The sequence below is a fragment of the Bombyx mori genome, chromosome 25, assembly GCF_030269925.1.
Source record: "Bombyx mori chromosome 25, ASM3026992v2".
NCBI classification, from domain to species: Eukaryota; Metazoa; Arthropoda; class Insecta; order Lepidoptera; family Bombycidae; genus Bombyx; species Bombyx mori.
The window spans coordinates 1,118,138-1,142,131 of record NC_085131.1 but is presented as its reverse complement, the minus strand read 5'-3'; the positions used below and the strand labels follow the sequence as shown (position 1 = coordinate 1,142,131).

The following is a 23,994-nucleotide window of genomic DNA, read 5'->3' as shown; positions in this document are numbered from 1 at the left end:
TGCATTACAGCAGATAGCAAATCGTTAAGCGGTACTATGCATGCCTTTCACTTCACGCACACAAGTCCAATATTTGGCATTTACATTTTCTGGTAGTCAACTATAGTAAAATTAATGGTGTCGGTTGGGCAGACAGGATAGCTGTATCTACCATAGCCGTTGAGGCTAGGGAGCTTCTGTTTCTAGGCAGAAGTTACGTGTTATGTCCTTTGTTTCTTACACGAACGAGAACGACACACCGTGAGATATACGGTCGAAATTGATGTTCAATTTCAAGTTGAAACCCACATGTTGGTACTACCAGTACCTAAGAATACTACTACAACTAATGTAACCTTGAAATGTCCATTCAATACCCGACGTGCGAATTAGCCCATAGACACAACTCACTGAGTTTCTCGCCGGATCTTCTGTGGGTCGCGATTCCGATCCGGTAGTAGATTCAGCAAAGCACTACTCTTGCTAGGGCTAGTGTTAGCAATTCTCTCAGGTTGAGCCCGTGAGCTCACCTACCGGTCAACATGAAGTTCGAATCGCCCCTTAAACTACCAACGGTTAGATAGGGAAAAAAACTACATACCGGCGATCCCATCATGGTGAAAGTCTTCCCGCTTCCAGTTTGACCGTAAGCGAAAACACAGGCATTGTATCCTTCGAAAGCGCTGTCTATCACATCCAGACCCAAGTCGGAAAATACCTGAAAATCAGACGAAACATGAAAATAGCCTTCCACGATGTTTTCTAGATCAATTCAACGACAAAACCTTGAAAGCTGGTCATCATCGTGTACGTAAATCAATTCTACATGGGGTAACAAATATATCACATTTAAAAAAAACTAGTGGTCCAGCAGTAGTCGAAATTCGACTATAATTAATTATAATTATAAGTTATGGTTATGGTTCTATCAAAGACTATTATATTTCTGTAGTCACGGATTTCGCCAAGACTACACTATAGAAAAATACTCGAAATATTAAAATAAAGAATATTAACCTTTTCTCAATTTGACTACAGACTTTAAGCAATAACAAAAGTTTGACAAAAAAAAAGAGTATATGTGTGTGTGTGTCAAATACATGGTAGTGTGTGTAATGTTTTATTTATTAATTTAATGTATTTTGAATGCATAATTAAAAAAAAAATTAGCATTCTGCACTTCCTTCTCCTCCATATTCTCCATAAGTGTGGGAAATTTCATACTCCTCCGACCGCGCAATTTTCGTAACAAGGGATACAGAGTTTTTGCTTCACGTATTAATATATAGATTAAGTATGGCGTATCATATTATGCAGCACCATATGAGGTTTACTCATTAAAATGCTGAACTGCCTCTCTATAGCGACAGCCTTATCGCGCTAATAATACCCAAAAAATCATGTATAGAATATAAGACGCCAAAACAAGGAAACCTGTTTTTAATTGAATTTAATAAATAATTCATTTCAAACAAAAAGTTCATAGAGAGTTCATGAAAAATGTTTGGGTGTTAATGTATTATTCATGTCTTATAATTAAATTAGGTATATTACATACGACTAGACGTTTGAAAAGTTAAGTGTTTTGATAAATTTAGACATTGAATCACCGAATTATAGTGTATGTCGCGCTGCGATACGTTGCTAGCACACCTGACCTGCTTTTTTTTCCTACCTATGCTGATAGCCTTGAGAGGCTATTTCAGCTTCACCCTAACTTGTAGGTGAGCTCACGGGGCTCAAACCGGAGTGGTGCTAACACTGGCCCTAGCAAGAGCTGTGCTTCGCTGAATCTACCACCGGATCGGAGACGCGACTCACTAAGAAGATTCGGCGAGAAACTCAGTGGGCTGTGTCTATGAGTTAGACTGACGTGCAATTTCTCTAGATCTGTAAGGGTTTATACACAAAACTGCAAATCAGCGCGATGCGAATCGCAACACACAAAACGGCGACACGAATTCCTGCAATGCGATTTCGTGTGGCAAGGCGTTTTCCTTACACAATTGGCGTTCAATTCCACAATTCTTTAACATCGCAGGAACGCGCGATGCGAATAAATTCGCAAGTTTTTTACGATGCGACGTCGCATCGCAGTATTGTGTGCAAGCCCTCGAAGCGCGCATCGAAGCAAGCGCTTTCGCGGCCACGGTGCGCAGTAATTTGATCGGACGTATTTCAAATCAAAAAGGAATTATGCTAAACTGTAATTTTATTTGATTACTTAGATCAGTGAACGAGAGCAATACAGTTTTTTTTTTTTTTTTTATTGCTTAGATGGGTGGACGAGCTCACAGCCCACCTGGTGTTAAGTGGTTACTGGAGCCCATAGACATCCACAACGTAAATGCGCCACCCACCTTGAGATACAAGTTCTAAGGTCTCAAGTATAGTTACAACGGCTGCCCCACCCTTCAAACCGAAACGCATTACTGCTTCACGGCAGAAATAGGCAGGGTGGTGTTACCTACCCGCGCGTACTCACAAGAGGTCGTACCACCACCACGTTGCAGCACTGCGATATCGGTGAGTCCGAACCGCAAGCCGATATCGTATCGTTCGGTGACTTAACATATTTCAGTGCAACGACATCGGCGGTTCCGCATTCGGTACGATATAACGTAATCGTGTCGTTAATTGAAAGTTGCTCTGACGGTCTCGAACAAAGATTAGTTCGTTGCTCAAGAAATAATGTGAAATCAATTCCCCATGGTTACGAAATTATTACGAAAAACGAGATACAAAATTGTGGTTGTCTTTTCTTTAATTAAACACGCTCGTATTTTCGATTGAAAGCAAAATAAACGTGATTTATTCATTGATAATTACAATTTTCCATCATACTAGTGGTCACCTGGTAGTTGAAATTCGACATAATTAATTGAAACTATAAGTATGTACACTATTATGATTCTATTGTCGAAGACTATTAAAGTTCTATAATCACAGATTTCGCCAAGACTACAATGTAGATAAATAATACTAAAGACAAACAATATTCTCAATTCGACCACAGACTATAAGCATTAAGAAAAGTTTGACAAAACAAATAGTATGCATGAGTGTGTGTGTCAATTACATGGTAGTGTGTAATGTTTTTTTTTTATTATTGATTTAATGTATTTTCTATGCATAATTTAAAAAAAAAATTAACATTCTGTACTCCTTCTCTATATTTTCTATAAGTGTAGGAAATTTCACACAATTTTCGTAAAAAGGGGTACAAAGTTTTTGCTTCACCTATTAATATATAGACTAAGATCTAATATGAAAACAATGTATTAATTTACGTTATAAATGATACGGCGTAATGTGCGCCCGCATAGTTAATTCTACCTCATATCTACAGGCTCCGGAAACCCCTCACTACCCACCGGGCCACCAGCTCGTCTGTACGTCTACTACGTCAAGTCTCCTCCTTGTCTTTTTGCACGTGACAAGTTAAAAAAACAAGAAACATCGACCAAATAAATTGTAATATTCAAGTATGTATATTGGTCACGATAAATCTTGTAGAGATAAAACCTAGCTCACACGGCATCACTTAAATCTACATAATGTCTGATCGATATCAAAATAAAACAATTAGTATTTCGTATATAATTATTACTAGACGCTATCCGCCAATAGATGTCGGGAAGAGTTGATTATTGAAAACACGAATAAAACAACATTTTCTGAAAATAAATCGTAGCTAGATCGATTTATCGCCCCCGAAATAGTCCCCGAATAGTCCCCAATAGTATACAGGGGTACTAAATTTTATGAAAATCGTTGGAGCCGGTTCCGAGATTCAGATTACATATATACATATATATATTAATATACAAGAATTGCTCGTTTAAAGGTATATTAATAAATATGATGAAGTTTACCTGTTCTTGTGAAGCGTAATGCTTGTCGCCGCCGTCGAATGACCAGTAAGAATGATCGAACGTGAAGTCCTTGTACTTTTCACGGCTACCCTCATTTTGTTCCTTGCTACTCTGTAAAGATAAGTAACGAATTCAAGTATACATCGAATATTAAAATAGCGCTTAGGGTCAATTCCCACTGAAAGAGCAGCGGCCGTAAGAGCAAGTGACTGAGCGCGGCGCCACAAAGGGCAGTGTGGCGCCGCGCGGGGTAGTGCGGCGCCGCGAGAGGCAGCGCGGCATCCCGAGGCGCCGCAATGAGCCTCCGCGTGGTAGCTTTGAAAACTAACTTGATACCCTCTAATAAAATGACGCGAAATGCGCAAGCGGCAGGGCGGGCGGGTATGAAATGGTCGCTCGCGCGCAGCCGCGAGTCTGTCAGCTGCACCGCGGTCGGCCGCACGTCAGCTAGCTGCGCCGCGATCAGCCGCGCGGCGCCTCTTTTGACTAGTCGGTAGAAGGCTCGTGCAGCCTCGCGACGCCACGCTACCCCTCCTTTGCCTTCAAATGACTATGAACTTTTTAATCACGTGGATAAGATTCAAAATAGTTTGTAATATTTTGCCTCAAAAAGACGCTGCCGGCCGCTGCTCTTTCAGTGGGAATTGACCCTTAATGTTATCTATACTAATATTATAAATCTATACTAATATTATAAAGAGGAAAGATTTGTTGTTTGTATTGAATAAGCTTGGAAACTACTGAGCCGATTTGAAAAATTCTTTCCCTGTTTGGAAGCTACACTGTTCCCGAATGACATAGGCTATAATCTTTTTTGAAAAAAAATAGGGATCCTTACTAAAACCCCAATAATGTAACAATTTACTACGACAATTACTCCAATAATTTACTACGACTTTGTAGAACACATTATTTTTATAAAAAGTGTTGCGACAGCATATGTCTGACTATTATAGTGATGCAACAATAAGTTCTTTTACTTAAAAAAATAAAACAACGTCAAATATCGTTGAAATTTTTGTTAAAGACCCGAGCGGAGCCGGAGCGGGCCGCTAGTCTATCATAAAAATAATATTGTACTTAAGTGTAAAATTAGCGGGTCTTCCTACTTCTGCTGCAATAGGCTTTGAAATTATTAAGATATCAGAGGATGGGTAGGTCATTAGTGGTTATCACTTGATTCCGGCAGCTGTCACAACTTATTTTGTTTCAGATTTATCTCGTTCTTATCTTTACGGCTCTAAATAATAGTCGATCAGCAACAATATTACGAGCAACTGATTAAACATTAACTATGTGAAGTTTGCATATTATCAGAGTATTTTTAGGGCTGATTCACACGTGAAGTGCGTGTTTTTTATTTCGTTATTTTGATAATTTATTTTTAGGTTAATTTGAAGATCTCGGGACGATCCTGTTGGTTTTCATTTTATAACAGTAAGTTCTGATGGTAATTAAGGGCGGAAAGCAGAAATAATCTGGAAAGGGAATGGAAATTCAAACTATACTACTACAGATGAGATTAGACTAATACAATTTTATTCCCTTAACTATACAGATTAGTATAAATAAAATTGTAGTAGCTAAAACCGGTCTGGATCGCGTAACCACATTTTCTGCTCAATAACCAAACAAGCCGTTATTAGGTCAGAACCTAAGGTAACAATATTCCTACTACAGACCGGTCATTTGGAGGTAGACGTAGCAATTCGAATAACTCGAATCACAAGCCCGTATATTCTGAACGCTGCCTAGAATTACTGTGTGTTCTTGTATAACAAATGCAGGTAAACCTCCTATAAGACGAAAAGTTCCTACAAAGGCCCATGTTGTGCGAAATCGCGTTATATGAGACTAGAAGTCTGTACAAAAAAAGAATATTTTTTCTGAACCAAAATAGTGCATTAAATAAATTTCTAAACAAAAATCTCGTTATCGTGTTATAGAAGTACCGTGTTATAAAAGGGGTTTGGTGAATTTTTCAATCAGTATACGAGTATACAGTCGGCTTCATTGCGCTACTTTGAGAGGGCGGCACGACACGAAAACCCTCTTGTCGTGCCGCCGGAAATTACATACCCGATCCTGTGGACGGAGTGGTAAACAGTCGATGTTGCCCTAAACACGTCATTACTGATCCTCCCGATCTATTAACGGTGCTTTTAGGTACCTACTTCAAGCACTGGTCACCGTCCTCGCCGAACTCGTCGCTTGCGACGGAGGGCTCGACGAGTAAATTAACTCATAGACACACTCCACTGAGATTCGCGAAGCACTGCTCTTGCTAGGGCCAGTGTTAGCAACACTTCCGGTTTTTGCCCCGAGAGCTCGCCGCCTACATGTTAGGGTGAAGCTGAAATAGCCTCTCAAGGCTATCAGCATAGGGGATTTTTTTTCTTGTTAGAGCGGAATCTTATTGTAAAATACCGTGTTACAGGAGGGTTACTTGTTCTATTATCTCGCCCGCATAATTCGATCAACTCTTCTAGTGTAACCCAGCCTTTACATTAATCGTATAGTGAATTGTGACATCACCTGCCGTATTTTTACAATTCGAGTTGCATTTTTTTTTTCAATTATTAATTTATTTAAATTCCGGTGTTTTGTATGCGATATTTTGGCATCGAATTAACGGACTGGTTCACCTATACCATTAGCAAATAACGAATGATAATAAAACTGTTTTATGTAATCGCCTTGTATGCGTTTCGGGGTTTTTGTTTGTTTAGTCGACGGAGTTTACTGGTGGTAGAACCTCTTGTGAGTCCACACGGGTAGGTGCCACCACCCCGTCTATTTCTACCGTGAAGCAGTAATGCGTTTCGGTTTGAAGGGTGCGGCAGCCGTTTTAGCTATACTTGAGACCTTAGAACTTATATCTTAAGGTGAGTGGCGCATTTACTTTGTAGATGTCTATGGGCTCCAGTAATCACTTAACACCAGGTGGGCTGTGAGCTCGTCCACCCATCTAAGCAATAAAAAAAAGTTAATAGTGCTACTGGTTAAAACTAAGCCGTAGTTCGTACACCACAGTGCGAAGGTGTCCCTTGAGAGTTAAATCTCGGGTGCATTGGAATAACGGATTTCCAGCCATTCAGACCGGAACGCATTTTATATATGTAATTTAATTCTACTGTACGTGTGTATGACACAAATCGTCCTAAACGGCTAGACCGATTTGAATGTTTTTTTTATATGCGTTTTGGTGGCGCCCTGGGTGGTTTAGATTCACAAGTCAGCCCGACAGGTGGCGTTGCAGTCTTGCAACTAAACGGCTGGATCGACTTGAATTAATTGTTGTGTATGCATTCATTTAATTCGTTTCGTTCATTTCATTCAATTGATTCATTTCATTCATTTTACGCATGCAGAACGTTTGTCGAGTACGGTAGTTATGCTACAGAAATCTGTATAAGACTCGTTGGACGTGATCAATGGGAGGAGCACTGCCTACCGCAAAATGTCTGAACGTGGATGGAAGCATTTGCGTTGATATTTATTAGCTCCGGTAACCATTTCACAGCAGGTGGGCCGCGAACAGGTACAACCGATAGTATAATAATAATAATGCTGTTTAATGGAACTTCTATAACATAAAAATCAACCTATTTATATGTATAAAAGTCCATGTGTAAATAAATATACATATGTATTCTAAAACTGACTTTTAAAAGTCATGTTTTTTTCCCCACCTATGCTGATAGCCTTGAGAAGCTATTTCAGCTATGTAGGTGAGCTCACGGGGCTCAAACCGGAGAGTTGCTCACGCTGGCCCTAGCAAGAGCAGCGCTTCGCAGAATCTACCACCGAATCGGAAACGCGACGCACTTAGAAGATCCGGCGAGAAACTCAGTGAGTGAGCTGTGTCTGTGGGTTGATAAAGTCATGTCTCAAGATTGTTACAATTACGTTGTGGATGTCCACGGGCGCCAGTAACCACTTGACACCGTCAACTTGTCCACCGATCTAAGATATAGAAAAAAAAACTATTCTCTATAGATTCCGAAACGGCTGGACCGATTGCCGTGAAATATTCAGGAAAAATTCAGATTGGCACAGCGGGAGATCCCACGTCCTTACGGATCCATCAGATCCAATAACTCTTGCATTAGATACATTCAGTTCTAACACTAGGAGCAGACTTAGGAACCCCGGTAACCGTACTCGTCGAACTCGACAAAGATGTCGACGTGCAACCTAACCCATGCATCAGCCCGCTGAGTTTCTCGCCGGATCTTCTCAGTGGGTCGCGATTCCGATCCGGTAGTAGATTCATTCGCGAAGCAATTGCTCTTGAGTTGTTAGGTCTCCTTCGGAGGCGCTCGGGCAGTTGTTAGCAAATCCCACCCCTCCTGGCTGAGCCTTTGCTCGCCCACCTGTCCTGGTGAAGCTGGAAAGGCCTCCGGGCCACCAATAATCTTTCAATCATAAAAAAAGCAAGAGATCCTATGTTAGTATGACCTCATACTATTATTATATTAATACTAGCCGTACTCGCCCGCTTCGCTGGGCAGTTAAAATTAACATTATTATTTATTGTCATTATTATTAGGGAGTCCAACACTCATAATTCAATTCAAATTCAAATTCAAAATCATTTATTTCAACTTAGATGTCAGTATGACACACTTGTTGAATGTCAAAATACAAATAACAATGTTAACTCTACCACCGGTTCCAAAAAAAGCCACAGTCCTGAGAAGAACCGGCGAAACAAACTCAGCGGGCTTTTTTTTTGTTTTTTCTCAAATATTTTCTTTTTTTTTAAATAAATAGAAATATTCACAATAAAAGAAAAAACAAGTCAAAAAAATACAATTAAAAAAAAAAAAAAAATGAAAAATGAAAAGGCCAGGAGCGAGCGCCTCATTCCCACGTAATGCCATCTAGTAAATAATCCTTAACTTTATAATATGCCTTGTTGCACAAACGTTCCTTAACAGTTTTCTTAAATCTATGAACAGGTAGTAGTTGAACGTTTAGTGGGATCTTGTTGAAAAGCTGTACACCCAGCCCCCTAAAAGAGTTGCTTATTTTCTTAATTCGAGCCGCCGGCAACGCAAGCCTATGTTTGTTCCTAGTGTTCACATCGTGCAAATCGCAGACTCTTGGGGAATTCTTCAATGTTTTTACGCACGTACAATAAATTTTCAAAAATGTATTGGGACGCTAAAGTTAGAATTTTGATTTCCTTAAACTTGTCCCTCAAGGATTCCCTCGGGTGCATATTATAAATAGCACGAATAGCCCTCTTCTGCAGGATGAAAATCGTTTCGACATCGGCAGCATTGCCCCATAGCAAAATGCCATAAGACATAACACTATGAAAATAACTAAAATAAACCAGGCGTGCCGTATCTTCATTAGTATACATTCGTATTTTTTTTACCGCAAACGCTGCAGAACTAAGCCTACTCGCTAACTTGCATATGTGAGGACCCCACTGCAGCTTGGAATCAACTGTTATACCAAGAAAAACTGTCGAATCCACAAGCTCCAGTGTCTCTCCACTTACAGTAATATTAGTGTCTACTTGTCTAACATTAGGTGTGGTAAATTTTATACATTTTGTTTTTTTGTTATTTAATAACAGATTATTAACACTAAACCAATGTACCACGCGCGAGATAGCATCATTCACATCGTCCCAAATGTCGTTTAATTTTATAGTCTATCCATTAAGTACATGTATTTTCTACACGGATACCAAGACAATCGGATGCATGGTTCAGTAGTTATAACGGAATATCCGTAAAAACCACTGTAGATTAGTATAGATAGAATTAAAGTCAAATGAGAGATCGGCCGGCAGATCCTGGTGGGTTTGCAAGTACTAAATAAATTATGAAGTATTATATAAATTCATATTATTGCCAACCATAAAGAGATTTAAAAGCAACTATTGTTTTAACAAATCACCGAAGTCTGTCTTACCTAATTTATCGACACAGGTGAATTTATCGTCGAAGCAAACGGTAACTGGTTTAGTTATTTTTAGTTTATTTTGTTTTTTGTCGTATCGGAGACCATCGAACGATTTCGTATACTTGTCTAGATTCTGAGATGACGACATATCCGAAATAAGTAGCTTGAGCATTATTATTTTTTTCAAAATTCGCTTACGTATTACAATATGTTGGTTTTTTAACTCGCTTTGATTAGTTTGCTAGTAACTTAGAGGGGTTTTACAAGCTTCATCGAAAATCTAGGCGAGCTTACGGGGCTCGGCCTGACGAATTTACTAACACTAGCCCTAGCAAGGGCGGTGCTTCGCTGAATCTACCATCGGATCGGAATTGCGACCCAAGTGGGTCGCAATCCGCTAAGTAGCGGATCCGCCGAGAAACTCGGTGGGCTGTCATTGTATATATATATTATTTTTTTTATTGCCTTTGTAGGCAGACGGGCATACGGCCCACCTGATGGTGAGTGGTTACCGTCGCCCATGGACTTCAGCAATGCCAGGGGCAGAGCCAAGCCGCTGCCTACCGCTTAACGAACGAAATATTACGGTATATAACGAAATATTCCATATAATTTTAGTCAAATACAAGACATATTTGATCTAAATTAAAACTCACACGTATTAAGGATCTATGGCATTAAATTTTTATTTATTTGATCTAACGTCCTCCCCAAGGCAGATTATTTAAATTTTTTGTTCGACTAGCTACTTTAACGTTTTTTTTTTTTTTTTAGTTTAAAACTATATAATTTTGTTTCTCTTTTCCTTAAGGTCTAGACTTTTCGGATTCTGATACTGGTTTAGTACCATGCTAGTAGTAGTTAAATTTATATAGCAGGTTTTTTATTATTAATGTGGGTTAATGAACATAACGGCCCATCAAAATAGCCACCATCGCTCATGGACATCGGCAAAGCCATGTCAACCAGCAATGGAGGCAGCCAAGACGCCGCCCACAAACAAGAATTCGTATTAAATCGTAGAATATCGGATTTAATGCTCCTAATGTCGAGACACGTAAATTGATGTGCCCACACAATATCCAAATTCGTCTAACCGGCCATTTCCTCTGAGTAGCCGTAATCAGTATGGGATCGTTATTAGAGTTCCTGCTATTCTAATACACTTTAGGATATCATTATAAAGTCCAATAGCTTATTGGTTATTTAAAATATTATTTATTTTTTTTTTTTAATGTTATACAAAATGTGTTTTTTAAGCTATTGCATAGCTTTTATCGCAGGCCTTGAGTGCGGCGACCGAATCATGAAATTCGGTAACGAAAAAAACCTCACACCCCTCACTCCGCCTACCATGTAGCTCGCGTTCAACACATTCACACGTTGCGCTTGTGTAGTGTTTGTGAATAAGCGCGTAGCGTGACGTCACACTGTATGCGCATCATGAAAAGTCTGCCCATCTCTCTCTCGCGCGGTCTAGCTTATGAGTGTGAAGGGGACAGTTAAGGTTTTGCTTTTATTAATGTTTAATATAGCGTGGTCTGATTTTATTATTGTTTTAATATTAAATTATCATTGTCTAATTATAATTGCATAAGTTGATAAAAAATGCTATGCAATAGCTTTACCGCGGCAGTTCCCGAGTGCCACACGTTTGTTTTTTTTTTATTTATTACCCTAAATCTATTAATGAATTACGCAAATTAATTCAAATTTAAGCGTTTAAGCGATATTTCGCTTTAATACTCGACATTTATATTTTTCTAATTAAATTTCCGTTTTATTTGGTATCAGCATCAACAGTTCGATGTTTTTAATTGAGCTTCAATTAAGTTTAATCTATCGAAATAGCTAAAGAAGTTATTTTTGTTATGATATTTTTACCAAATTTTAAACATTAGATGGATCTCCTGTGAAGCTGCAAAAATGTCGCTTAAACCAAATAGCCTTTCTCTCCTCGATATGTTACAAATAGTTACTAGACCCCAAGCCGTGGGTACCGCTACCCATCTTGAGTCGTGAGGTCAAAAGCTGTCTCTTTCCTTTCAAACCACAAAAGAGTCAACCAGTCTATCCCGAATTTATTAATTATTGGAACTGCTATTTCTGATTCCTCTTCTATCCCCTTTGATACTCGTAGACTTGCGTATTTCGTACGTTTCGATTATGGTGGTAGAACCTCTTGTGAGTCCGCGCGGGTAGGTACCACCACCCTATCTATTTCTGCCGTGAAGCAGTAATGCGTTTCGGTTTGAAGGGTGGGGCAGCCGTTGTAACTATACTGAGACCTTAGAACTTATATCTCAAGGTGGGTGGCGACTTTACGTTGTAGATATCTATGGGCTTTAGTAACCACTTAACACCAGGTGGGCTGTGAGCTCGTCCACCCATCTAAGCAATCAAAAAAAAATCAAATTCAATAGACTCCTGGGCCGATTTTTTCGGTGAGTGACCAGAATAAGTTTCATTATAGTCCAATGAATCGACACACATTGACAACACACCCTGGCTCTGTTACATATACCTCAATACGCTACGGTAACAATTCTAAGGCAAATAAAAAAAAATATTATTCAACCGTGACGCATAACTCGTAAATAGCATTCGCGTATAGTATGTGACCTTGATAATGCGTTAATAACACAGATGGTTTCATTTGTACCTGTCTGTGCAACGTGTTACTTATGTGGATAACTGTACAGCAGACTGTACGCCTGCAAGACTTCGCCCCTCCCCCCGTCGATAAAGCGATAATTAAGAAGCTACTGTCTGTTCACATAAGGCCAGATAATTATCTAAAGATCTCGCTGCTTTTATTTGATTATCTTTGTATATTATGTAACCCCTTGGCAAATTGTAGGCATACCAAACGTAATCGGGTCGACGGATCCTATAAACCATCCACCATCCGTCGTATCTCTGCTGTAAAGTACTTGGGCGTTCTGGTCTCAACGATGGGTTAAGAACAAAACGCCTGAACTCTCGCTGAACAATCATACATTGGCATTACTGACGTTTAGTAGTGATCCAACGACAAATGGTTCAGCGAGTGAACTAACCCATAGACACAGCACACTGAATTTCTCGCCGGATCTTCTCAGTGGATCGCGTTTTGAAGCCTGTGGTAATTCTGCGAAGCACTGCTCTTGTTAGGGCCAGTTTTATCAACGCCTCCTCGTTTGAGCCGCGTGAGCTCACCTATACGCTAAGGTAACGCTGATATAGCCCCTCAAGGCTATCAGCATAGGTAGGGAAAAAAGTGTTCTCTGCTAAATTCGAGCGTCTGTATAGTTGGCTAAATTGGCAAACGAGTTGCAGGATTCAAACTTCATAATGGCATTACACGCTACGAATACAATGGATAACATGGAGCGTATTACGTCACGTGCGCATATAAATTACGACATATAGACATATCTATTCCCCAATCATAACGAATGATTACTTCTTAGACTCCTACGTTGCGCGTGTTTTGTGTGGGCAAATGAAATGGGAGATGCCTTTAGTACTAGCACAGGTGCCAGGTACAGCAGAGCTTAAATTATTTTATTATTAGGCCAAATGGAAATACTCACTTTGACGGTAAGGAGTCGCGTTTTCTTTCCCTCCATCTGAACTATGAGTTTGGCGGCCATGTCCTTTTCTCTGCAACAATGACAACATACAATTATAATGATTTTTTTATTACCTTCGAAAGCCAGCAGTACAGCCAAGCTACTTTTCCAGTCTCACAAGGAGAGGTGGGTGAACAAAGACTCAGCCAGGAGGGGTGGGATTTGTTATCAGAAGCCCGAGGGCCTTCGAAGGAGACCTAACAGCTCAAGGGCAGCTGCTTCGTCAATGTATCTACTACCGGATCGGAGTCATAACCAACTGAGAAGATTCGGCAAGAAACTAAACGGGCTGTCTGTGGGTTAAGTTGCACCTTGCACTCGTCGCATTCGACGAGAACCAAATTTACCCTACACGACGCCGCGCCTACTTCATTAGATATTGCATTATTGGCCAATAGATGGCGAAGCTTTCAATTCAGTCTCGCACGATTACCCCAAACGAAATACTAACATTTTTTTTTTATATTTTTGTTAATTTAACTTTACAGTAAGCTGTCAACATTAAGACATTCAACCGTAGTTTTGAGAAAAAACAATTTCTTAGGCGGTGCATGTACAATGTCTATGGACATGTCTGCAGTAGATCTAGTAGATCTTGAGGCACTCTTCTTCTGAGTCTTCTTTTAGTCATTTGGTTGTCAATCAAAACTAACATTGAAGAGTAAACTTTTTTCTCAAATTTGTTAAGCTCGTGTCCAACGTGCCGTTACGTCGTTACCGGAGTCTTTTTTTTTTATTGCCCTTGTAGGCAGACGAGCATACGGCTCACCTGATGATGAGTGGTTACTGTCGCCCATGGACTTCAGCAACGCCAGGGGCAGAGCCAAGCCGCTGCCTACCGCTAAATAGTTAGTCATAGAAATCGCAATGTAAATGCTTTTATCATGGCATATAGGGTCTAGCCATCAATCGTATTGTATGCTGCCCTACCCTTCAAACTAGAACGCATGACTGCTTCAAAGCAATGTGTCGGTACTCATCCGCACAAGCTCACAGGGCGCCACTCGCGGCTCGACAAATAATATGTAATGCATTTTCATTTTAACTGGTTTTTTTTTCACTTAAGCCACTTTAATTGATATCTACATTACTGGTGGTAGGACCTCTTGTAAGTCCGCGCGGGTGGGTACCACCACCCTGCCTAATTCTGCCGAGAAGCAGTAATGCGTTTCGGTTTGAAGGGTGGGGCAGCCGTTGTAACTATACTGAGACCTTAGAACTTATATCTGAAGGTCGGTGGCGCGTTTACGTTGTACATGTCTATGGGCTCCAGTAACCACTTAACACCAGGTGGGCTGTGAGCTCGTCCACCCATCTAAGCAATCATTTATTACATAGTCTAGAATTTTTTTTTTTTATTACGGCGTTTTGAATGCAGTATAGTTTTCGTGGCTGTGAATCATTAAGGTGCAATACAAGCATAAATCACTGCTCCATAAGTCATCAAGAGATTTATTTGTGAAGTGTACAAAAAAATAAAATGTCTCTATGATCACACCCAATCAGCTTAACACTTGATTTATTTGCTTGTTAATTAATTATGCGTTTTTAGTGGAAGGCTATTAATAACCCTGGAGATTACTCGGCCTATTTCTGCTATGATACAATTAAATGTCTGAGTTTAGAACAGCTGTGAGATACTGTACAAATTTAGACTTAACTTCAGTAACCCCTTCACTGTGTAATTGTAAGCTCGTTGATCCATCTTGCAATATAAAAAATTTGCAAACCTTGTCTGAACAATTGGAAACAAAACTAAACAAAATCAGCCAACTCAATGGAGTCATTCTCTAGTGATGCTCTATCATACATGTGACAATGGTTTTTATTACAATCTGTCATCTCTACTACGATTCCCTGTACAATAGGAACTAGAAACTTTTTTTATGTATTTCTAAAAATTATGCATTTTTAGTTTTATAGATGTTAAATATATAGATACATAGCACACCTGTTTGCCACAAAAATGTTGACCTGAACATGTAGATAATTATTTTTTCCCTATACCAGCCATGCACTGCCTATGCAATGCATGCTGATAGATTATGTTAATTTATTATAACAGGATTCAATGAAATGTCTCCTTTTCTGAATAGTATAAAATAAGAAGTAATAGCATTTTGAAAATAACAAATGAATGAACAACCATTTTTCTTATTGGTATTTAATTCAATGTATTCTAAATATGTTTTTTTTTTATTTTCAAAAACATACTGTCTATTGATTGGTGGAATTGATTTGTTTACATGCATGTTAGTAAACAAACTCACAAGCGTACGTTCCTAAGATTCTTGACTTGTAAATTCATTCCTTGTGAATTAATTTAATGATTAAACATGAACCAGGTCACTGATTTTATTATTTTATTTTGCATTTTTTCGGCAACTTTCATCTACGACCCGAGTCCGAGGTACAGTTTGCTCCAAATGCAACTCAACCGTGAAAGTCATTGTCATTTCAACGTGACATCATTAGTTTTTGTACTTTCAAAATGTAACAAACAGATTCTAACAAACAACCCTTTTTCGTTACATCGGAGCCTTCGTCAATACCATTTTATCAAACATAAAATATAATCTAACTCATAATAATACAAAAATACAGTAATTAGAGTGTAATCGCAATATATACTCTTAAAAGACAATACAAAACTGTGCAAAAACATTAGTGCAACAGCTGATTCCTTTAAAAAAATTATATTTACCTTTGATTGAACGGGCGAACCCTTACAGCAACTTTTACCGAGGCCATTGTCATACATTATATTATTATAACTTAAATAAATAGTAGTTCACATTTAATAACACAAAATACGACACATTAATATTGGTTTACGTTTTGTGACTGCTAGAATCGAAACTCCGTTCTTTGACATTTGAAGTAATTTGAACAAACGTGATTGACAAGCCGTCAACAATGTAATGACAGAGAGTCAGAGAGTACAGTTGACAGCTACTTGCACGTCAGTGAAAGGCTAAAGCCCACTGAAACATGAAACGTAGGTCTATGCGAAGCCACAGGGCCTAAATAACTAAATAGGTTTTTTTTGTTTTTTGTTTTCTTTAATGCTATTTATGTGTAAATGGTACAAACAGAGCCCACACGTGTATGTACCTATTATTATCTTGCCAATTTCTGTCGCAAAGCACTTTTGTATTCCAGAGACCAATTATGGGCTGTAGTGAGTTCTTTTGCCACTCAACATTTCAACAATCACTTAAAAATGTATTTTACTAATTTTTAAAGTCTATGTACTGCTTAAAAAAATGTGTTAGTATAAAAACTTTTTCGGATTCTTAGTTAATGAATTCTGTATATTGCTATCTCCAACATATCTATTTTTCACAGATCTACTATTTAGCGACAACAACACGTTTTTAGGGTACGGTTGGATATTTCTAAAACAAAAATAACTCGCATACCATGAAACACCATATAACATCTTTTTTTCTAAATTTATTCAAGTGGCGAGTTTCCAACAGTGCTATATATTGAAGCTTAGCTACGATTGCTTTAACAATAAATATTTTGCCCACATTTATGAAACTGGGAAAATATAAAATGTTTTGGCAACATTACAAGTTTCGATTACGATCAGACTTCATTGAGAAAACTGAAAAGGTTATCTCAAATTATTAAGTGTTTTCAATCTTTTCTTGATTTACTTACGGTATAGTAACAGTTTCATTATCTATTCTCTTCATAAACAAATGATTTTAACTTTAAAAAAGCAAACAAGTGATCTGTAACTAATCGTATAAAATTTAAACCGATCCTGATCATTGAAACACATTACATAATATTGTTGATTTTTGCAGCCCTCACGATGTCGGACGCCCCTGGTCGCCCCATGAAGTTCCCTTACACGTTCTCAGCGAAGATCGCTCAGTTCCCATATAAATTTTACCTCCAGAATCTGTGGCTTTGGCGTTACTGGGCTGCCGCCATCGTAATTTCCTCACCACTCTTCTACAAAATTCACAAAATGTGTAAGCACCTGAATATTTTATGCAATTTTTATTAAATATGACCAAATAGGATCAATTCCAGTTACAAAAGCAAAAATTACAAGAATGCGATACTCATTAATAAAAAAAAAACCTAACATTGTTCCAAATTCGTATTATTACAGAAAATTAATTTGGCGGTCCTGTTTTGTAATTGCCTTGCTTTCCCTTTGTTATAGACTACACTCTCCTAAGATTTGATAAATGGTAGCCATGTAAACATGTAAAAATTGTTTTTTGGCATAACTAACTGGACATCATTATAATCCAGTGTGTTCTCCACAATATTTCCAAATTTCAACATATAACTATTATAACCATACTTTTGTTTATAATTATTTTTAACTTCACTAATGAACCTATAGAAAATCGGTTGCTTGATAAGATGTAAGTGTAGAAACAGACTAAAAGAGACAAAACCTTTGTTTTTCATTTTTTTGGAGAGAAACTAATACTAAAATCAATCATACATTTCTAGTTCTGTTTTAATTATTATTTTGTGATTAATCTTACTTACCAACACTCTTTTTATTATACACACCCAATTATCTCTATGATTAAGCATTATATTTAACCCTATTGATAATCTATAAAGAAAAAAGGATAATTAATTTCAACTTCTGACCAAATTGATGCACAAGTATTCTATCAGCCTGTATCATTTTTGTTTGCAAAAATAAATACTCCAAAGTAATTGCCTTAAGCAGAATATTTATTTGATCTATTCACTAATTATGTCCCGAAGGTTTGGATTGAACATTTTTGTGTAACTGTCTTATAGTTGTTAGGTAACTGTTTATATTTAGTGCCTGTGACTTATGTCTTTGCCACATATGGAGCACTCCTAAATCTTAGCACAGATTTTCTTTAAAAACGCCTTAGCTTCATTTTGAGTCAATTTAAAAAGATCATTAACCAATAACCAATTCTTGACAACAGGACAACACAATAAAGCAATTCACTGGCAGGTGTCAGCAGTTATGGTGAATATTATGTAGCATTTTAAGAGTTTGTCTATGTTTATTTTGTTATTTTTCAGCAAACTCCCCTGAAAATGTAAGCAAGTGGGCTGAAATCAGAAGGAAAGAAGCTGCCGAACACCACTAAATGTAGTAGTTCCAATCACAGCTTGTAATAAATTGTTTGATTTATTTATGTTGTAAGCAATAATAAAATCATGGGCTAGTTTACGTTGTTTTTTTGAAGAAACTGACTAGAATTCATTTTTAATGTATTTAGTGACTAAAATGAGAGCTCAGGAAAGAAAGTACTATCTAAAGAAAGGACCTGAATTCAATATCTGCAAGAATAAATGTGGGAAATACTGCATTTCACTGTGAAGGTGACACAGCTGTTAAATTAAAATAAAATTGAGACTTCACTTCAACCTTCCAGCTTTGTCTTGTTCATATCCATGGTAAACATGGTGGGTCACAAACTCAATGTAAAAATAGGTAGATAATTATGCAAAAAACTTATGTTCACTTGTGTGTGTAGAAATTACTAGTAAGTAGGTTATATTTCTATTTGCCTCTGATTGTTTAAAAGAGTTTATGCTTACTGAAGATTGTCATTATGATCGAAAATATTCCAATAAAATTAAACATTTCCAATTGTCTATTCAAATAAAACATATTTGGTTTTGGGGGTGCTTTATTTACTAAACACATAAATTAATTACATTAATATTATAATCAATGACAAACAAATTCCACAAACTAATAAACAAAAAATTAGAACTTACAAAGCTCCATCACAAATCGGAATGCAATTAATAATTATTGAAACACACTAAAAGATTTTTCATGAGTATTTTTTTTAGTAATCTTACAAAAAGCATGTCTATGCAATATTTTAAACAATACTTATCATTTGCTTTTAACAAATTTTACTTAAGAATAATATAATCATAGAAATCGTAATTTTAAAAATAAGCACATTCTATCTGAAATAATACGTTCATATCGCGTTCTGCATTAGGAGTTTAAGTTATTGCAATGTGTAGATCAAGAAATTTAGTAGCAAAATTTTCATACTAATAAAGACATCATAGTGACGATTTATGTTTAGGCCCGTGGTGTCTGGGGCCTAGCTACAGTGTTTGTGGGGTACCACAATTTCTATAGCTAATAGAATTTAAAGGACGCCTTAACACAGGCACACATCATTCACTGTCAAAATTATTTTTTGTCAACCATATTTTACAGCATTTTTGTAAGTTACGTTTCGTTAGCACCATTATTTAAAATATTGATAAAAGTTAAAGAAAGCGAACATAGATCTATAGAATTTAACCTGTTAAAGAATGAAATAGATTATTTCTTAAGGTTGCACGTTATTTTTTCACTATGAAAAGTAAACACTGAATAAGGTATTTTCTATACCTTATTTATATAATTAGTTAAAAAAATATTTCAATAAAATTTCGTCTTTTATTTCAGCATCTACTTATTTTTAAATTTCTTCCATATTATCTTTTTTACGACAATAGTTACAAAAAAAACGGCATATCGACAAGGTCGCCATCACTACAAATCCAATGATGAAAGTATCCAAGATGTTCCAGCCTATTAAATTCTAGCATGAAAAAAATTGTCATTATTTTTAAGAAACATAATGTTAATTAACAAAATAAAAAACAACACACGATTATAATTTGTGAAAAAAGTGGATCCAAGTTTATGGCTCTGATATCAGAATTATGCTTTAATAAAATTCGCAATACCAAAAATGCTGTTATACTATTTATAGTGTATAGTAGCTGTTATAGTATTAGTTTTGTTAATTAAACTTGCAGAGCTGATTGCAACGTGCCGGCAATAGAACGAGCTGTCTTCAGAAACGATCACAAGAATGTACCCTTTAGTATGATTTGTTACATAAAAAAATACCATTTTTTTAAAAATCTCACTAATAATTTGTGATGACAATTTTCAAATGCAGTATTTTAACTGATTAAATTATTAAAAAAAAAAAAGCTTCGAGAATACGGCTTTGCCCTGATCAAAACACAAAATAAATAAAATACAGAGTTAGAAAAGCTTAAATAAAAATAAAATAAAAAACGCATAGAAATATAAAATTTGTTAAACAAAACATAACCACTGATGAGCTAGCTGGTCGTAAGGTCTACACACAATTTGGAGCTTCGAGTCACGTGTCAACTAAACCAAACTTAATATTAGGACAGTATCACTAAAACGTTGATCGCTATACGTAAAATAAAGCTACACACAGAGACTTGTTCAAGTTTTATGTATTTGGAAATGGAAAAGGTGTGACATAATTTTCAAAGATAACTTAATTATTTTATAAAATCATAATGTCACTAAAAGGATCACTTTTAAGTATTATTTTTAACAAGAGTGGTGATGTTCTTAACTTTGGGTTTTGTCAAGTTCAGAATTTTTGTTTTGAATTATTCAATTTACTACTTATTTACATTTTTTAGGCGGTGTTTGGAATTCGTCACGCGACCATAAATAATATAGGTTCAGTGTACTTAGTGCGAGTTTTTTAACGTTCTCGATAACGTAAACGTTAATTCAAATTTGTATGGAGTTGGAATGTTTACGTAAGTTTGCCGCTAGGGGCGCTGTTCCAACTGCATACAAATTCTAGGTTACCTTTTACGCTATCGAGAACATTATAAAACTCGCACTAAGCACGCCGATCACTGCCTTGTGACATTCCAGTTCAGTAAACAAACAGCCGTGTTGTGATGCAAGCGTCACTGACTAATATTGACACCGTTGATTTTGATTGTTAGACTACACGTTAATTTATAATTTGGGAGACAACGCAATAAACTATTGCACAAATAAAAAGAAATCGTATTGCGACTGTTTGATTTCCCGTTACTGGAAAATCAGTGTTAGAGCACAATAAGATTTAGAGCAGGACTATGTATCTTGAACAAATTGGGTCATTACTAAACTACTTCACAATATATCCTAGAATATAACGTGTCTTTAAACTAAATGCAGACACGTCGCCTAACAAACTACTGACGGTGGTATTCGTTCGATCAAGTACTCTGTACATCGAGTTTATTGTACCGATATATTATATAGAATTCGTATTATTATTACGTTGAATACACTGCACAGAATCACCACAGTTCCATATAATCTATAAAACGTTACAAATTTTATTAATCGATATTATACATCGATATTATAACATCAAATAACTCGATAAAAATACACTTGATCGTTTTGTTTCATAATTTATATATTTATATTTAATACAGGGTTTCGTTAACAATCACACGACCGGACTCGCGGGCCCATCGTTATCACAATAATACACAGACTACATAAAACCGGAGGCGCTGTGTCAGAAACACGCGCAAGTTGCTTCCAACTTGAATCTAGTCACAATTTTAGCAAGAAAGCTTGCGCAAGTCGTGATGCGAGTCGGGCCCCAGGCGGAGGGCGACGACAGCTCGGGTTGCCGTTAAGACAGTTACTGTCCCGCGGACAGAAAGAGCGTTTCAATTTATTTCAAATTAGATTTTCTTCTCTTTAGACTGATTCGTCTATTAAAAAAAACGATTGATATAATTTTTACAGAGCAAAAAAATCTAATTTACTTAAGATATTACTTTCAATTTTATTATAAGTATTGTAATATCTACATGTTCTAATGTGACTTATGTAGTCAAGTTCTTGAATTAAGCCAATATTTTGAAATACGTGAAGCTTCCAGAAGTGACACGGCGAGCCCCAGCCGGGCGGGCCGGCCGCGTGCCCACTTACAGTCGCGTGGTTCGCCTACTATCTGTCTACAGCTGCAATAAGAAAGCCACAATACTGAGTATTTTGAGATGGCTTGCCTCGAATGATGAACTTATTAATGGTTGAACTTCTGACGTCCCTACACTTTCTCACAAGAATTTTACATAACATAACTTATATTATTACTACGAGTGACTAATAAATAATATTATGTATACTTTCCAAACTTACACGAGAACAGAACAAAATTTAAAACATTCACATCAAAAATATCGTCAATAAGTTACAAATGTTTATATTTTCGTTCTAATCTAGTATGGATAAATAAGATAATTAAGACTCAATAAAAATACGTGCATGAAATCTGCGAAGCGTGCAAGCTCCTTGACAAACAAATATACAAGATTCTATTATTTATGAACACCGTTGACTGGTGCTGTGTTTGCACAGATCAGGAACTGTCCGGGACACTGGCACTGGCATGTCACAACAAACCGGTGAGCCCAAAACTTTGGTTAAAGGAATGACGGGTCAGGAACTATTAATAATGGGAATTAAACCGATTGTAATTTGATCATAAAACCCATAAAAATAGGTAAAATAGCTTGACTTACTGTTTTTTAGTCATAAATGCAATTATATTATATTACCAAACGAATGTTGATCAAAATTGTGAAACTCAAACGGACAATCACAAGCTGCTTCGAGCTTGACAGGAACAAAACTATTGAACTTGCGCCGAGCAGTAAGCTAGTCGTACGTAAGCATTTACGGACCCTCCCACAAACGTTAACCTAATACCGTATTTACAATGACATACAATAAAATCACCAGCCGCATTACTCGACTCGATTACAAGTCGAACTAAACAAAATAGCGAATGAAGTCTAGCGACGGTGACGCAATAGAGACGCGACCCGTCGCTCCGGTCGCTATTGCGTCGCTTTCAGAACGCGTCCACAGTTCAGCACTACACTTCCGACGCGTCGAGCAGATTTCAGTTTGTCTTTAATCACAATGCAATATTACAACTTTACACGATCACATCACACACACTTATATAGCTCTTCTGTTCGTGTTACTTGTGCTTCTTTCTCTTGGCTATGGGCAGGTCGTCCTCGTCATCGGAGGAGGGGCCCGCAGAGTGTTCCTGAGACTCGGCTTCCTTCCTCTTGCTGAAGCTGAGCTCGGGCAGCGAGGGCAAGTCGAGTTCGGCGCAGCGCTTGTTCACGAATTTCTCGAGGCGACCACCGGCCCTTTAAAAATTAAATTATATTTTTTTATAAACTATCAATATGCAAATCGCTGGCCATATATGCCGTAGGACTGACGATCGCTGGAGCAGACGCGTACTCGAGTGGAGACCGCGCAGCGGAAGACGTAACGAGCGACGCCCCCTGGCTAGGTGATGCGATGACCTCCGAACGGTGGTCGGCAAGAAGTGGATGAGGAGAGCTACAGACCGGGCTCAGTGGTGTGAATTGGGAGAGACCTATGTCCAGCAGTGGACGACTGTGGGCTGTTGATGATGATGATGATGCAAATCGCTTGAAGCTGGAGCCCATAAACATCTAAAACGTAAATGCCGCCACCAACCTCAGATATGAGTTCTAAGGTCTCAGTATAATTACAACGACCGCCTCACCCTTCAAACCGGGCGGACTCACAAGAGCTAAAGAGTACCATAACGGAGTACAGTGTCTCCTGAGTATGGTGACCTTCTCTTATGAGCTTTGAACAGCATGAAGCTTTGTTGCTGAACATGGCAATATTACCAAGCCGGTCCCCCACTGAGGGTTTCACAGCGATAAAGTTTGCTCGCTTCTCCAAATCACAAAGAAACATTTTAAATAAC

General features: G+C 37.6%; 3 protein-coding genes across 7 annotated transcripts in view; 1 reads left to right on the top strand and 2 right to left on the bottom strand.

The window, feature by feature from the left end:
* Positions 1–16,371, bottom strand: part of LOC101739780 (kinesin-like protein Klp98A) — a 50,491-nt gene extending 34,120 nt beyond the window's left edge. The window contains exons 1-4 of the mRNA XM_012690022.4: positions 16,098–16,371; positions 13,355–13,424; positions 3,855–3,965; positions 581–697 (exon numbers count right to left, since the gene is read on the bottom strand). Coding sequence (XP_012545476.2) covers positions 581–697; positions 3,855–3,965; positions 13,355–13,424; positions 16,098–16,150 — 351 coding nt within the window. The 5' untranslated portion in view covers positions 16,151–16,371. The remainder of the gene's footprint in view (positions 1–580; positions 698–3,854; positions 3,966–13,354; positions 13,425–16,097) is intronic.
* Positions 16,372–16,760: 389 nt separating this feature from the next.
* LOC101746841 (uncharacterized) lies at positions 16,761–18,588 on the top strand. 3 transcript variants are annotated; one of them, XM_004925669.3, is made up of 3 exons: positions 16,761–17,063; positions 17,212–17,382; positions 18,440–18,588. In XM_004925669.3, exons 2-3 carry the CDS (start codon positions 17,220–17,222, stop codon positions 18,505–18,507), a joined length of 231 nt encoding a protein of 76 aa, XP_004925726.1. In that variant the 5' UTR covers positions 16,761–17,063; positions 17,212–17,219; the 3' UTR covers positions 18,508–18,588. The 3 variants fall into 3 exon arrangements, 2 of the variants coding, with proteins under 2 accessions (XP_004925726.1, XP_004925727.1); XR_009976636.1 differs by having other exon boundaries at positions 16,865–17,063; positions 17,212–18,090; positions 18,283–18,588; XM_004925670.5 differs by having other exon boundaries at positions 16,877–17,014.
* Positions 18,589–19,035: 447 nt separating this feature from the next.
* LOC101739636 (bromodomain adjacent to zinc finger domain protein 1A) overlaps positions 19,036–23,994 on the bottom strand; it is a 29,272-nt gene continuing 24,313 nt past the window's right edge. For all 3 annotated transcript variants that reach the window (XM_038020478.2, XM_038020475.2, XM_062676035.1), the window contains one exon: positions 19,036–23,395. In XM_038020478.2, coding sequence (XP_037876406.1) covers positions 23,218–23,395 — 178 coding nt within the window. In that variant the 3' untranslated portion in view covers positions 19,036–23,217. The remainder of the gene's footprint in view (positions 23,396–23,994) is intronic.

Bases quoted from the DNA above. Each gene is read 5' to 3' on its own strand.
- LOC101746841 (XM_004925669.3), top strand. From the start codon at position 17,220: ATGTCGGACGCCCCTGGTCGCCCCATGAAGTTCCCTTACACGTTCTCA. The intron at 17,383-18,439 runs GTAAGCACCTGA...GTTATTTTTCAG, and splicing joins CTACAAAATTCACAAAATGT to CAAACTCCCCTGAAAATGTA.